The sequence below is a fragment of the Triturus cristatus genome, chromosome 9, assembly GCF_964204655.1.
Source record: "Triturus cristatus chromosome 9, aTriCri1.1, whole genome shotgun sequence".
Taxonomy (NCBI): Eukaryota; Metazoa; Chordata; class Amphibia; order Caudata; family Salamandridae; genus Triturus; species Triturus cristatus.
In genome coordinates, this window is record NC_140592.1 from 526,663,312 (window position 1) to 526,680,503 (window position 17,192).

At 44.5% G+C, this 17,192-nt stretch overlaps 1 protein-coding gene across 2 annotated transcripts in view; it reads right to left on the reverse strand.

Moving 5' to 3' along the window:
• Window positions 1-17,192, reverse strand: part of LOC146798240 (sulfotransferase 6B1-like) — a 464,989-nt gene that overhangs the window by 324,778 nt on the left and 123,019 nt on the right. For both annotated transcript variants that reach the window (XM_085625520.1, XM_085625519.1), the window contains exon 2: window positions 5,572-5,690. In XM_085625520.1, the coding sequence (XP_085481646.1) occupies window positions 5,572-5,690 (119 nt within the window). The remainder of the gene's footprint in view (window positions 1-5,571; window positions 5,691-17,192) is intronic.

Here is a 17,192-nt window from a genome sequence, read left to right on the forward strand (position 1 = left end):
ATTTGGCGTGGATACCTTATGTGGTCAAAAAGTTACAGGGGCCTCAGCACGCACTACCCCAAATAGCCAAAAAAGGGCGTGGCACAGGAGGGGAAAAGGCCTGGCAGCGAAGGGGTTAAAAAACACTAGGTGCATTTGCTTTGTGATATTAAAAGTATTTTATCTATTTCTAAACAGAATAATGCTGATTCAGCAATCTAATTATTATATGAGACTCCCTACAGACCTTGAACTAGACATATAATCTTACATCCTACTCCAAGAGTAAGCCGGAACTGTCCCATCCACTATCCCTAGTCAATGCTTGAAAAAGGAGGTCCTTAGCATTTCAGTGAGCTTGCAGTAGTACCTAGTTCCTGCTTTTCCGGAGACTGAGGCATTTCATGTTACAAGACTAGTTTTTCTGCCGCTGAGTTGTACAAGCCCATGAGAACTGGCCTGAAAGCAGGGCTGAATGAGGTGGAATTGGAATGAAGCAGTGGTGGAATTTCGAAGTGCAAAAAAAGAAGTGGCAGGTATAGGAAGAATTTATAACCCGTGTTGGGCACTGGAGGACAAGGGTGAGTGATGACTGGAATAGGAATGATCTGGATCGGGCACAGGAGGTACAAGAAGAAAACAGACACATAAGACTCATAGGAGTCTATAAGACGCTCAAGACTAATGGAGCAGCATAATTTAGTCTCCACCCTTATACGTCAATGAAGTGCAATTATATACTTGCAACTGACCCTATATTCACTGTGTGCCTTAATTTGTTAACGAATGAAGCATTTAAACACATTACTGAAATGTAATCACTGTAGAAACTAGAGATTTATATAATGATTAGTTTAAACAAGAATTGTGTAATCTTTGCTATGTTTTGTTTCTAGGAAGAAGACGGGTCCTTCAGCCTGGCCGAGCGAAATTGTTGAACAGCTGCACTCTTCTAATTCTAATCTCGGACACACGTGACGAGCAGTGTGAGCAGTGTGAGGCTGATCCAGCTGGGAGTCGGCGATGAGCTGGAGGTGCCGCAAGCACCGCTGCAATCCCTGTGATCCCTGTGGACAATCCGAAGCGTACCTGGGTTTTTGGCCGACAACATCGGGTGGGGGCAACGTGTTGACAAACGCGGAGGTCAGCGCTGTGCAACGAGCGCCTTTCGGTGCGGCCGCAGAGTGCGAGCCATGCGAGTCCGCAGAAGCGGCCCAACTAGTTTGGGTGCGGCTTGCAGCTCGCTAGAGTGCCATGCTCCTGCCTGTTCCGGCTTGCTGCTATAGTCCTCCCCAGTCACCTCTGCCCCCCCCAGCCGCCTTCCTCCACCTGCTCTTACCTTAACGCTGCCACGGAGCCTTCGGCTCACGGAGCCCGAGCAACAGACACGAACAGGCTTCTAATTAACGGGCTCTACCAGCACTAGTTGCAGTAGCACTAGCAGCAACGCCACCACTAGTGGGGGTGCCAGAAGACAGCCGAAATCAGTTCTTGGAACTACCGGGGAACTGCTGGGGGTAAGCCGGGTGGAGCGTGAGAGTGTGCGCTCTGTCCTCTGCTCGCCACCCTATACGCCCTACAGGCCCCAGCGAGAACTGACAGTGTTGGTACCGGATCTCCCCTTTCTTTTCAGAACTAGAACCTGCCGGCCGCCCAGATTGAGAGTAAGAGCTGCAGCAACAGCAGTGCAGCAGCAGTAAGAGCAGCGCTGAGTAGAGCTGGGCCAGGACAATCTGAAGAACTGAACTGAACTGAAGAATTGTCTCCTCATTGGTAGCCAAAGGTGTTTCGAAAGTGCTTCAATGTAATGCAAGGAGTGAGAAAGTAGCAAAGCTCTAAGGAAGCAAGGACCGCCACAAGCAGCACTGAATTTTCCAGGTATCTGCCCCAGAAGAATTGGAGCAGGGCCTCCAGCACACTCTTGTTCATCCCTCCAGTATATCAGATCCAGTACCAGCATCCGCTTGGTACCGGCCCCGGAGGTCTTGGTTTATTCTCCACCATGAGATCTGGCAGGAAAAGGGGCCGGCTCTCGGTCCCTGTGCGCAAAGCCAAACAAACTGGAAACACAAGACAAAGCACTACAGATCTGGTTGTGCACTCCGAGGATGTAGAGGGCCTCTCTGGCCTAGTACAGCAGAGACCTGGAGGTCTCCCACCACATCTTTTCCATCCGAAAATCTCCTCAAAATTTCACTTCTTAAAGGAACCAGCATCGTCCATATTTTCCTCTAGTGGCAAAATTCAAGGTCTTCAAGATCCTCTTCTCCCCTTGCAACTATCCAGCACACCAGTCACGGCACATGCCAGTGTGGAAACTCCCGCGGTCCAATTAGTGGTATTCCCGCAAACATCAGACAAAACTTCAGAACGCAAAGAAAGGAGCCCCACTGACCCACAAGTGGGGGAACCCGAAACGAGAGTAGTGGAACATTCCAATTGCCCATACTTGCCCATTTGCACTTTCACTTTCACCGCTACAATTGACCCAAATAAGCAGAACGAAGTGCTATGTTTTACACTTACACTTCAAATTATATTACATATGTAAACATGCATTCTTTTGCTCACGTTTTGCAGTTAATTTAAAGTTACACATGTGCATGTATAATCTTGTATTCAAATTGCACATTAAATGTTCATTTAACGTAGCCTGACCACAGGCTTCAGTAAAAATGCTTTTTGCCTCGGCAGAATGTTTTCCCTTTTTCCCTTGCAAGTTTATTATTGTGATTTACTTTAGCTAGTGAAAGGTTTATTGTCTGTATTAGACGGCTAATAGAGAGGCCTGGGAGAGACTTGGCAGTGAACATGGAGGGACAATGATCAAAAGACGTTTCTGTCCATCGTGTATCCGAATGGCAAACTATTCGTGGTTGAGAACTGCAGCTTTAGTCGATGCGTTGAGAAATGTGAGCAATGTGCAGAAGCACATGAGCAGAGCACTGTGTGGATGCTGATAAGTGGAAAAGAGAAAACATGTTTGAACCTCATGTGCCTTTAAATTGGTGTTCACACAGCTGTGAGTTATTCCTGTTGGAGTTAGGCTTTAGGAGAGGTTCCTTTTAGGCTTTGAGAGGTACAGACATCCCTGCTTGCCCTGTTCTTGCAAGTGTGAAGCTTCATGCTAAACACTTATTTCCTTTTATTATTTTGGACTTCTACTGAAGTCTGATCACGCTGACACCTTCCTATTCTACTGCTCTTGAATTAGAAACCCTCAATTGATCTACCTATATTGACCAATTTTAGAGTAGGGAATGGGAAGTTTCTCAATGGAACATCTGTTCACTTTTATTTGCTAATATGTGTGTGTGGCTGTTACAATTCTGTAACTCATTTTATTGAGTCTCAACCAACTGAGATATTTTCCTTTGCCTATTGCACTAATGTACTTATTGAATCCACTTACGGCTTGCTTATTGACTCAATTAATTGGTAATCCAAATAAAACACTTTAATCACATTCATTGATTCCTCGTCCTGGCTTTGGTGTAAGCAAATAAAATGTGGCCCCTGTCTGCTGGATGGGTAATAAAATACACCCCAAATCAGCCCAGTGTCGATGTACCTGTTGTACTATGGATAGCCAGGACCCTGCGCTTCCGACTAGACTTTTGCCCATCAACCCTCTCCTTTAGTTCTCTTTCCTCTTTTGCCATGTTCTCCACAGTTTTTTTCTCTCCCTCCCTCTCTTTTGGTCTTTCTGACAACCACTCACCATCCTCTCTCATACCTGTGCCTTTCTCGCCTCACCTGTCTTGTTTTCTCCCTCCTTTAGTTCTAAAGGTATCCGGTTGTCAGCTAATTAGGATGGGCGGCAAGAAGAGATTGCATTTCTAAGGTTCCATATGAGTATAAGATATGTGCATAAGAGGTAGACGGAGGCTTCTGCCACAGGCCCCATAGCTTAAGCAAACAATCATTACATCTGGATGAACTTAGAGGTAGTTGCGGACTCCTGCTCTAAGGTGATGCTGCTGGGACAGTTGTAACGTTGATCCGTTCCAGGGTGGACCTTAAATAAATGTTTACCTTGCTCGGCCATTGCTGCAATATCTTTTCCAACGGCTCCTGGAGCCGATTGCTAAGCTGTGAGGGCACCACAAGATCCATGTGCTGCAGCAACAAATGACTTTTGCCATTAGGAGCAGGGTCAAGCCAGCCATATGTTCTGCATATGGCTGGGTTTAAACTGTAATGGCATGGTGAGCAAAAATAAAATTACTTATCCCCAGATCTCTGTACTGGGGTGAATGTTTGACCTTGTTCAACAATCTGTCCATTAATTGTTCTTTTTGCATTTGTCACCCCGAGTAGGACGGGTATGCCCTGACGTGGGTCCCGTGCTCTCCATACCACTGGACTCAAGCTAGCCTGGCTGATGAGGACTGATACCCCAAAACTGGTCCCAGGATGCTTGTTTCCGGTCCAGGGAGAATCTGGCCTGGCAATTCGGGCTGGACTATTCCCATGGGCAGCAGGGTCAAGACTGATTTGCATATGGCTGGTTTTAAACTGGAATGGCATGGGAAGCAAAAGACCAATGAATTTATGCCCAGATCTCTGTACTGGGGTGAATGTTCAACATTCAGTCCATCAATTGTTCTTATTGCAACCACAAGATCCATGGCATGGTCATTTGAAGGGCCTGGCAGTGCAATGCCAGTCAGACCTAATGACTCTGCAGTCCAAATCCCAGTGCAGTCAAGCCCACCAGTCTTAGGTAGGAGGCTGTCACATTAGCCTGATAACGTGACATCTCCAAGACCCCAGCTTGAAGTCTCTCACCACCAGCTGTAAGAAATACTTGCGACTTACTTCAGTGACAGTGACACTCTGAATATTATGATTTTTTCAGGCGCACCTGTATTTGTGTAAAAGTGATGCAGTGCAGATGCTCTCAAACGGGTGACAAAATATTTGTATGTGGTAACAGTAGACTGTATTAGACTAGCCCCTGATGAGTGATAGCTGGCAGGGCTGTACATCGTCACTGTAAGTCTTGCATTCATTAAACAGCAAAGAGGCAAACTTCATATGTTAAGACTGGCAAATAAAGTAAACCAAAGGCTGAACCTGCCATGGGGGTCCTGATATCATCCAGTGGCTGGGTTGGCTGCACCGATAATATCCAAACATCAGGATACCCACCTAACAGATTGCATCAAGTATGCAAATCTCTGCTAGACCATAAAAACTGGAAGTAAACCTGTTTAGGAATACCTCTGAGGTTCTGATGGAAGTCATATACTAAGCACGCTAGGATCAATGAAATCCTAATTCACTTGGATGTTTTCTGGGTAGTTTCTTGGCTCACAGTGAAATGTTTTGGCAAGCAAGGATATTAAGCACAGTTTCGATTTCGAGTGAATCATTATAGTACAGGAAGAGCAATGAGGTGACTTATTTGACTGGTAGAAGGAAAGTCTAAAAACCATAAGGTATGAATACACACATGCTTACACAAACACACACAATGTATACATACACGACGTCCTTGCAAAACCAATTCAACTGCCAAGGGTTTGTCCCAAAATCCAACTTGTGGGTATATTTACCACTGACCACAGGCAAGTGTTCACTACAAACCTTGAATTTATCTGGTTTCCCGAATTCCAGATGTGGTAATACTTTGTCAAGGTGCCCCTCCACCTCCTTGTTAACCATGGGAGCCATACTTGTCAAGAGCTGGATGGCCCAGTTGAAGCCTATTGTGACAAATGAACAAAGTCGGTTTAAGTTGCAATGTGAAACGTTTGAGCATACTATGCAAAAAACATCAGAAATTTGTGAACGTTCTGAATGAGTAACAAAAGTCACTTTCTAAATAACAAATGGTGGCAACAGCAAAGGGAAAATTATGTGTAATGATAATAAAAGCAGAGATTAAAAGTACATAGCAAATACATTGTGAATGCGTAGAGGACACCGAGGGTGAACTTCTCCATAAATATATAGTTTCAAAATCATTACAGGCTCTATTAATGTACTACCATTTCATACAACTTCTTTGTTACAATCCTTATCTTCACCGTGCGGACACACAATCCTCTTCCCCTTAACACTGAATAACTTCACTTCTTTCCTTATAATTTACAGGAACTAGATTTCCCTAAGATATTTTTTTAAATCTAGCTTGACTACACACGTCTGCCAGAGCTCACGTAATTACAAAAAAGTTTCAAACGCAGTATAGAAAGGGGGGGGGGGTAGTTACACCAGTATGTTGATCATCTTTCCTACAACATCTTGATTGGGCAGAGGTTGCGTTATTCTGTTTAAGTAGTTTCTTTGCTCACAAATGATACATTGGCACTGCAGACCTCATGTCAAATGCAATAGGGAACGGTCTCCATTAGTATTGCTCGGACAACAAAAAAAAGGAATTTTTCATTCCAAACTCTGACAAATACATTAGAAGGAGTTTAAAATAGTTACATCTTCGATATGGGCAGGGGCTCTACACTGTGACCACTGTAACGAACACTACAGACAGCAGCGTCACATTGTTTAACATGAAGAGACCTTTTTATACACATCTCTATTTCTGAAGGGGTAGAGAGGACTGGTTGTCATTGTGACATTTGTAATGTCATGCCTAATATTTTGTAGTTGTGTGTGAACTAAAGTATATTTTCTATACAAAAGTTGAAGCAGCTGTTTGGCATTGATTTACAGAGTTGTATTGTGTTTTTCGTTGGTTTTCTGAGTCTCGAACCTACACGACATCCCAGAGTACGTTTTGTATTGCTTTGCCCTGCTACCCTGAGAGTCAAGTGCTAACAAGGTGCACTTGGCACTCAGCTTGGGTGAAACGGAAAAGTATTTCCTTTACTTGTTACTGATAGAGACATCGTTAGCACAGACCCCAAGTCAATAACAACAGAAAGGTGATATGCATGTTATACTTCCGTGACAAATACAGTAGGAGGGTGTTCTACATTGTGAACCGTCAGTCAAACACAACAGGAAGGGGGTGTACATAGGGAACTCTAACAAATTCAACAGGAATGTGTTTTACATTGTGACCTCTCTGATAGATACAATAGAAACGAGGTTCGCTTTGTGTGCTCTGTGACAAATAGAGTAGGCAGGAGTATTACAAGGGAATCTTTATGACAAAAGAGGATTTACTTTGTTTAACAAGGAGAGACCCATTTATGCAGCTCTTTACTCCAGGAAAAGCTTGGGAGATCGGATTTCAATGTGTGCATTTGTAGTATTCTGTTTAGTTCTGTGTGCATTACAATACTTTTATTTTTATAGGTTAAATGAAAGGCTGGACAATGATTTATTATTAGGTGTTTTGTGGACTACTGAGGTTCTACCCCACTCCACCATCCTGAGTAAGCCTTGGAATGCCCTGTCTCTCCACCCTACGTGGCATCTGCTAAAAGGGTGTACATAGTGCTCAGTGTTGGGTTGGAGAGCAGTTGCATTAATCTGTCTCTGAAATACATTGTTTGCTTATGTGATAGAGACAGTATTATCGCGGACACTATGTCAAATACAATAGGGAATTGCTCTGATTTGTGTAACTTTATGAAAAACACAAAAGGAAGGGGCTTTAGGTGGTTATCTCTTTGACAAATACAAGAGGAACGGGTTTTGCATTGTGAACTGAGCTACAAATAAAGTGATGAAGAGTTTTACATTGTTTGATGCTGAGAGTCCTCTTTAGACAGGTGTCTAGCTTAGAAGGGGCTAGAGGGATTAGTTTTCATTATGTAGATTTGTAAAGTTAGGTTATATTTATTCGTGTGAAAATAAAGTATGCTTTATCTTTAAAAGTAAAACCACTGGTTACAAATTGGTTTATTTAGAGTTATAGTGTGCTGTGTGGAGTTCTAGGTTTCTGACCCACACCATTGCGACGAGTACTTGGTTCTCTATATGGGTCCAGCAATAAGGATAAGTCAGGACTGTGACTACACCCCTTTGTTGATCTTCTTGAGAGGCATTTGATTGGGCAGCAGTTTTCTAAACTTGCCTATAAAGTACTTCCATTGCTTATAAGTGATAAATTCATAGTTAACACAGACCCTGAGTCAATACAGCAGGAAGGCGATTTGCATGGTGTAACCTTGTAACAAGTATATTAGGAAGGGGTTTTAAATGATACATTATCTGAAAAATGCAATAAGGTGTTTTACATTGTGAATTCCATGATGAACACCATTGTAAGAAGCTTTACATTGTTTGACACTAATAGACCTTCTTACAGCAATGCCCAGTTCATCATGGGCCAGAGAGGTCTAGCTTTCATTGGGATATGTTTTATTGTGTGTTTTTCTGAATTTCCGAGTTTCTACTCACAACACTTCACTGAGCATCAGTTGGACTACACTGCCTTGCTAGCCAGAGGGTTGAAAGCAAATGGAGGAAAATGCAGTGGAACTATTTTTGTGAAGCTAAAGGCAGAGTCCCAGAGCACAGGGCGAGTGTCTCGTTGAACTAAGGGGTCCAGGTGGACGGGGCTGAAACTTTGTTCACTGGTGTAACTGGAACTCCATATGCATCCAATAGTAAGATAAGATTGCCTGAGGACATCACAGGTAAAAGATTTCAACTGTACTCTAATTGCCCTAGGAAACCAAATACCCTACAACTTTTGTATATTCTGACATAAACTGCAAAAGCAGTGCATTGTTATTGCCAACTGACCGTTAAGAAACCAGCCCCCCCCCCCCCATGTGGCACAGCAAGCTCCAACAGCTGCAGACCTGGTCACCACAGAAAAAGTGGCAACAGCACATTTTACCACAAGAACCAGCAGCAGGAGGACAGGTACAATATGGCATAACGCTACTGAGTCGCTAATCCTAAAATGGATTCCTCATCCAAAAGCAAAGACACAATGGCATGGGTTAATAGATGCTGCTTTTTGCTTTGTGCGCCATAAGTTGGTAGGGTATGCTCAGACGTGAGTCCCTTGCTCACTTTGCCACTGGATTCAAGCAAGCCTGGCTGAAGACGGCTGAAATGCCAGAAACCGGTCCTAGGAAGCTTGTTTCCGGTCCAGGGAAGACATGGTTTGGCAGTTCAGGCTGGACTGTTCCCATGAGGCACAGGGTCAGACTGATTTGCATATGGCCATGTCTGAACTGGGGTGGCAGAGTGGGCTAAAGAACGGTGATGGATTAAACCCAGATCAGTTGACTGGGGGTGAGTGCTTGCAATGTTCAACACTCCGTCCATCATTTCCTTTGGTTTTTGCTTTGTTCGCCATAAGTTGGCAGGGTATGCTCAGACGTGAGTCCCTTGCTCACTTTGCCACTGGATTCAAGCAAGCCTGGCTGAAGACGGCTGAAATGCCAGAAACCGGTCCTAGGAAGCTTGTTTCCGGTCCAGGGAAGACATGGTTTGGCAGTTCGGGCTGGACTGTTCCCATGAGGCACAGGGTCAGACAGATTTGCATATGGCCATATCTGAACTGGGGTGGCAGAGTGGGCTAAAGAACAGTGATGGATTGAACCCAGATCACTTGACTGGGGGTGAGTGCTTGCAATGTTCAACACTCCGTCCATCATTTCCTTTGGTTTTTGCTTGTTGCAATAAAGCACAACACAAACTGATGTGTGCTGTCCGTTTTGCTTATGGGCCCCCATTTCATATACTCAAGAATTTGAGTGCACATTTTCCACTTACACATGTGCACTGACTACAAAATGAAATACACATGCAACATATAGCATTTGCTTTTTTAAAGGCTGATAGCACACAAACTGCTCCTATTGATGAATTAATGTGATTAAGAGCTGATTTTACTGAATGACCAACAAAAGCTGAATGCTTATTCTTGCATTTTGCATCTTATTAGGGTATCACATAAGGTGCATAGAAATTAAGTCCCCAGACTTGCAGAGACTAGTGGTTAGAGGGCCTTCCGGGGGGCGGACTTTAGAGATCTTTAATATTTATGTTAGATCCCCGAAAGGGGGCACACCCTCCTTGACCCTACTGGGCTTAGAGGATGCACTCAGATCTTGTAGGACTGATTCGTATGTCATGTTAGCAGGGGACTTCAATTGCACTTTTGAACCCCTAGCTGAGGATGACATACTAGGCACCCAAGAAGAAGATGTTAGGAGAGGGATTCCATCCCTGTCAATTCCACCCATCAAGAGCTGGACCCAAACTGCTATCCATTTAAATGCCCTAACCCTGGAATATGGTATGAGGGCAGTAAATGGACGGTCAAAGTCGGACTCTTGTGGGGCCCATACCTTCAACAGGGTAGGACATTCATCTCGAATTGACTACATCCTGTTGAATTTCAAGCTCTGGGGTCATCTGTTGGATATGGCAGTCCTCCCCTCATCTGACAGCGATCACAATCCGCTGTCTTTGACACTGTGCCCTATGTGGACAGCTGTGGAGAAACTGCAAGCCCATCATGTGTGGAAGTCATCAAGTGACGTTTGCCCCTCGAATTGCGGGAGGCGCCTTAAATGGAAAAATGTGGCTCTTGACGAAGGCAAGATTGTGGAAATAAGATCAATCATGACCAATGCCTTGTCCAGACTAGATTCCTTTATGCCAAATGACCATGAGATCTCCACTCTTTTTAACCATACTACCAATGCACTAGGTGATCTCTTCACTATGCGAAACCCAGGTCATAGGGCCAGCAAGACAGGGCGCCCCAAGGGTAACCCTGGCTGGTATTCTGCTCCCTGCAGAAGTGCGAAAAGGGACTTAATTATCGCAGTTAAACTCAAGGATACCATATTGATTAGTATAGCCAGGAAGTTGTACAAGGGTGCTATTAGCAAGGCGAAGAAAGAGTGGGAGAATCAGTTCTGGAGTGACCTAAAATTGGCAAGTGCTGGGAGGGATTCAAAGGGTTTTTGGGATTTAATAAGAACCAGGGACAAACCCATGGATTCCCTTATAACATGTAATATCCCTGAGGCGTCATGGTTTGACCATTTTTCCAACCTTTATACTGTGACAACGGGGGCTGGAGTAGATCCAGTCGAAACTTTTTTGGTTGATTCTTCAGGGTTGAGTGAGGATCTCCTGTTTACAGGGAAGGAAGTAGAGGATGCGATTTCGTGCCTTATCCCAAATAAAGCTGCGGGGCCGGATGGCCTACCCGGGGATTTGATTCGCATCAATTCATTAGAATGGGGAAAGCTCATAGCAGCATTGCTCAATGCAAGCTTCTATGATGCCCCTCTCCCAGATTCCTGGATGGGCGCTGAGGTCGTCCCGATTTTCAAAAAAGGGAGTCGGGACGATCCAGCTAACTATCGCCCTATAAGCTTATTGGACTCATCGCAAAAGGTGGCAGGAAAGGTGGTCTTAGGGAGGATACTCCAGTGGGCAGAGGAGAATAGGATACTTTCTGATTTTCAGGCGGGCTTTCGGTCAGGTACTGGGACCATTGAGCAGTCATTTCGTCTACTGTTGTTATATTGGAAGGTGGTTGTGCTGGGCAAAGGTAGTCTGTACCTTGCTTTCATAGATTTACGGACTGCCTTTGACCTAGTACCCCGCAGCCGCCTATGGAGGGTGTTGGCAGATCTGGGTATGCCACCGTACCTATTATCTTTGATAATAAAGTTTCATGCAGATAATTTTGCTCAGGTTCGGTGGGGTAACCAGGGTCAAAAGACTGCCCGAATAACTGTAAATAGAGGTGTCCCCCAGGGCTGTGATTTAGCCCCCACTCTGTTCTCATTATACGTCAATGGAGTGGTGGAGCATCTCTTACAAAATCCTTCTGATGCTCCATCCCTGGCGGGCAGGAGAATACCTACTCTATTATTTGCAGACGACACTCTCTTGATCTCTAAGACCCCAGTAGGGTTGCAGAGCCTTCTTGATAGGTTCCAAATGTTTTGCAATCTGAGGGGATTAGAAATTAACACGGGAAAGACCAAATATTTGGTCCTGAATCCCCCGAAGAAAAGGGGCAGGCCACCTGTACTGAACTCAGTGCCCCTAGGAAGGGTCAAGGAGTCTGACTATTTAGGAATCCGCCTCTCTGACACCATGAGGTGGAATTGTCACCTCCATAAAATGCTGTTAAACCACAAAAGGGTGGTGGGGGCACTGCTAAAAGAACAACTGTCCTCCACCCTCAAACCAATTGCCCCAGTACTTGACATCTATAAGGCAAGAGGGGTGAGTGCGGCGCTTTATGGAGCAGAGCTTTGGGGGGCGCAGAATGTGGATCAGTTGACCCGTTCAGAAAAGAAATTTTTGAAAGATATAATGGGCCTTCCCTATAGTACCCCCACCATTCCCCTATTCCTTGACATGGGCTGTTGCCCTATTAAAGACCAGGCAAGGTTGCGCCCTCTACTCCTCTGGTGTCGCTTATGGAGAGTTCCGGAGCTTGTTAGTTATGCGGAGGGGCTAAATGAGGTTTTATCAATGCCTGGCTGGTACAAAATAGGATGGTTGAGGGATGTTAAACGACTGCTGGGCGAGTTGGGTCTTGGAGAGGCCTGGCAGTCCAGGACCGCACCGCCCAAGCCTGTCCTAAAAAAACTGTACTGGAAATGGGTAATGGATTCCAGAAATTCTAATCCTAATCTATGTAGATGTACTGCTGATTTCTTATTAGTAAAGGAGTTGGCACTACTCGAGCCCTATCTCGATATTATTTCAAAATCTAGAGATAGGGCCTTATATTTTAAATTCAGGATAGGTACACTGCCCGTGTGTGAGCTGACCGCTGGATGGAAGGTACCAGTTCAGACTACTCCTTTTTGCCCTTTCTGGGAGACCAGGATTGGGTCGGTCCCTCACCTTTTATTCGAATGCCCTGCATATAAAGCCCCTCGCCTTAGGTGGTTGAAACCCCTCTGTAAAGAGCTAGTCACAAGACAATGTAGTGAGGCCTATCGTATTTTAAAATCTGACACTCGCCCTCTATTTGTCTGTGGTTTGGCGAAGTTTTTAAACTGGGCATCGTTGATCAGAACAAAAAGGCTTTTGAGTGTTGTTTAATCATGGTTTTAAAATTGGATTTTTATGTAATTTATTCTTGCCATTCGTATCCTGATCCTGTATAACTGTTTTCTTATGAATTAGCGTTTTAGTTTTTTAAAGATTGATGTAATGTATTGCTTTTAAAGATATTTTTTATATCGAAATAAAGCCAATTTGACTGACTGACTGGCATTTTGCATCAATGTTAAGCCTTTCTATAACACGAAAGGGTATTATAGTCTAATACAGACACCTTCAGGGAGAGAAATCTTGAGTTTTCCTGGGATCTTCTTTCAAGCTGTGTACTGCACACATCTTTAGCGAAGGCCACTAACTCCCAGAACCAGTCTCTTATCTACATATTTAGCAGCTGAAGATCAATGTAATGAGGCAGATTGCGACCTTCTCAAAGCACAGAAGCTCATTGAAAACAATTATTTTACTCAGCATAGATTTGCGGATTAGAGGCCACCTAAGAAACTTAGAAGGGCATTTTGGTATTAAGAGGATTCAACTAGAAGGGAGGGGTTGACTACTAAAGAATGTTTTTATCATTGAATGCTTTAATTTAATAATTGCCATTTGTTTGTTTTAAGTCAAATCATATAATCTACACTAGATAAGGGCATTCATTTAAAAAAATAAAACTTTTTCAATATATAGGGGTCGATTACGATTCCATCCGGAAAGGCTCCGAACGGCATCCAATTCGGTCAAATCCGATTCAGAAGCCTTGATTCCGACCGACTCCGACACATTGCCGGACGATCGATCGTGATGTCCTGAAAGCTTTCGAACTGTCCCAACTCGGTATGTACGGCCTTCAGAGTAAAGGGTGTCGGTCGGAGCTGACTCGTACAGGTCTATGAGCTGCGTTTTTCGGACAAGTGATTAGGATATTGGATTCGGACAGCTTTTCCGAGTCAGTTGTTCCAACACGGATCAGCTGCCGGAATTTGACTTTAGGGCCCACAGCAGGTCCCCCTTCACCCGGGGCCCCTCGAATCGGGCCAGTGGGGGTACCCATGGGTCCCCCGTTTCCCTGCATGCACAGTGTTGCAGGCACCATGGGGTGTCTGCCACAGGATGCAAGATTTTCCCCAACCAACCCTTTTTAGGTCTCGAGTGGCGTTGCAGGGCAGAGCCCTGCTCCGCGAGAGGTTTTGTAAGAGAGGACTTTCAGAAGAGGGCTTTAAGCCCCGCCCCTCATTCCCATTGGCCGGCAACACCATTTATGCTAAACGGTGGCCTGCCATTGGAAATGAGGGTTTTCTATTCACGCCCTTTCTCTTCGAGCCGGACTGGCTCACCTGCTTTGCTGCTGTCGCAAAGCAGTTTCTTATCTTTATGGGGCCAAACACATGGCCCCATAAAGATAAGAGATCCCCATGCTCCGGCTACAGCGCGGTCCTCTTTCACTTTCGGGACCGTGCTTGTCTCACCCCCTCCTCGGTGCCCCCCCTTCTCACTGTCATTCGTCCTTTTCTTCTGCTACATCAGTCTTTTCTCTTTCCCACCACTTTGTAAATATATGTACTTTGTTCGCTCGTGCACAGTCACACAATGGAGAAACAAACCATGTTATGTTATGTTAAGACGCTTTTGCCCTTTCCTTCTCCACTGCCTGAACCTGTCCCTCAAATATCACTCACGCGCCATCTGTCAATCCCTCAGCAGACCCCCACTCACTTTTCTGATATTATTCCTTTATTCCTTTTCCCCCTGCCTTTCAAATACCCCTTTGCTGTTCTCTCCCCCTGCGGACACACGCGCCCATCATGTGACTCGGGTGCGCAGCCGCAGGTCCATTTCCTCCCGTGAATGGGAACCAGTTGTTCCCGTTAGCAGAGGCAGGAGGCTGTGCCAGGGGCTGCCGCACAAGAAGGGGCTCTTCCGCCGTCAGGGCTAGCCACGGACTAACACCCTCGCCCCAGAGGCTGCCATGGGGAGGTGTGGCACCTCCTCCTTCCCAGGTAGGACGGAGTTTACTGCGGTCATGCACCAGCCCTTTAAGGATAGGGGGAACAACCTTTACAACGCAACTGTTACAACGCACTACACTTACAACGCATTTTTTACAACGCAAAATCCATTACAACGCACTACACTTACAACGCATGACACTACAACGCATTTTTAAAAACTACCTTTACAACGCATTCCATTACAACGCCTACCATTACAACGCATAATATTACACTACACTATCCAACACTTACCCTACTGTTGCACCCCCTGGAGTTAGAATAGTAATTTTTACCCCTATACTATCCAACACTTACCCTACTGTTGCACCCCCTGGAGTTAGAATAGTAATTTTTACCCCTATACTATCCAACACTTACCCTACTGTTGCACTCCCTGGAGTTAGAATAGTAATTTTTACCCCTATACTATCCAACACTTACCCTACTGTTGTACCCCCTGGAGTTAGAATAGTAATTTTTACCCCTATACTATCCAACACTTACCCTACTGTTGCACCCCCTGGAGTTAGAATAGTAATTTTTACCCCTATACTATCCAACACTTACCCTACTGTTGCACCCCCTGGAGTTAGAATAGTAATTTTTACCCCTATACTATCCAACACTTACCCTACTGTTGCACCCCCTGGAGTTAGAATAGTAATTTTTACCCCTATACTATCCAACACTTACCCTACTGTTGCACCCCCTGGAGTTAGAATAGTAATTTTTACCCCTATACTATCCAACACTTACCCTACTGTTGCACCCCCTGGAGTTAGAATAGTAATTTTTACCCCTATACTATCCAACACTTACCCTACTGTTGCACCCCCTGGAGTTAGAATAGCAATTTTTACCCCTATACTATCCAACACTTACTCTACTGTTGCACCCCCTGGAGTTAGAATAGCAATTTTTACCCCTATACTATCCAACACTTTCCCTACTGTTGCACCCCCTGGAGTTAGAATAGCAATTTTTACCCCTATACTATCCAACACTTACCCTACTGTTGCACCCCCTGGAGTTAGAATAGTAATTTTTACCCCTATACTATCCAACACTTACCTTAAATGCAATTTACTATTATGCGTTGTAATGGTATGCGTTGTAAAGGTAGTTTTTAAAAATGCGTTGTAGTGTCATGCGTTGTAAGTGTAGTGCGTTGTAATAGATTTCGCGTTGTAAAAAATGCGTTGTAAGTGCATGCGTTGTAAAAGTGTGCGTTGTAACGACATACATCCAAGGATAGTACATTGTGGGTCATGAAGTCTTCCAATCTGAGGCAAGGGGTGTTGTTTGCACTTTGCTGTTGATGAGGCTTAAATGCCAGCTCGTATTAGACCGCGAGAGCTGCGTTTTGACAGCCCCCTCTCTTTTCACCATATTGTTAAGTGCTTCTCTTTGTTAAAATCAAACTCGTTTTGCAACTTTTAAAACTATCAGGAGGTTTTGCAGAGAACTTCGAGCCTGGGAGTTCCTGCTGTCGCGCGCTGATGGGGGGAACAGAGCGCTTGGAATGGCCCTGTGGTGTCTTGAGTGCTGATACATCAGTCTTGGTGCAGCAAAAAGTACATTTGGTGTAAGATACTTTGAAATAACTAACATACCCAAAGCTAAAATGCAATGAAGATCAAACGTTTGTACAAGTGAAAAAAATGTAGAAGTTAGTAGGCGTTCCTTGATTACTTGTCTGAAGTTAATATATTCAGAAATGTCTGAGGCTCATGTTCCTTGCTCTTGGACATTGTTGTCCCCAAAGTTCCTTGTTGATGGTAATCCCAAATATCATCCTCGGACTAAGCTAACTCCAAACAGTCTCCTCCAGAATGGAGTCTGTCAAGTAATAGAAAAAGAATGAAACATATTTCTGAGCCCACAAATATTTAACAAGCATTTGCAATGCAATAGGTCTCGCTTTCACGTGAGTTTGAGCTATTGACATTGCAAATAACAATGCTTTTTATTTTTGTTTTGGTTTTAAAAACATAAATAAAAGGCATTGTCATTTACAATGCCAATAGCTTAAACTCGCGTAAATGCGAGACCTATTGCATTGCGAATGCTTGTTTCAATGGGAACCTATGTTGTCGTTCGGAACACAGGCTCCCATTGAAGTCAATTGGAGTCCGACCGAACGGTGCACGGACACACCATAATCGGTCAGTTGGACTACCCGGACCGAGTCATTTGGAAAGTCTTCTGAAACCGATTTACTGGTTTAAGGTTTTATAGAGCACAAACGTGACCCGTTAGGGTATCAGAGCGCTTTACAGTGATAAAACGTTGTATACA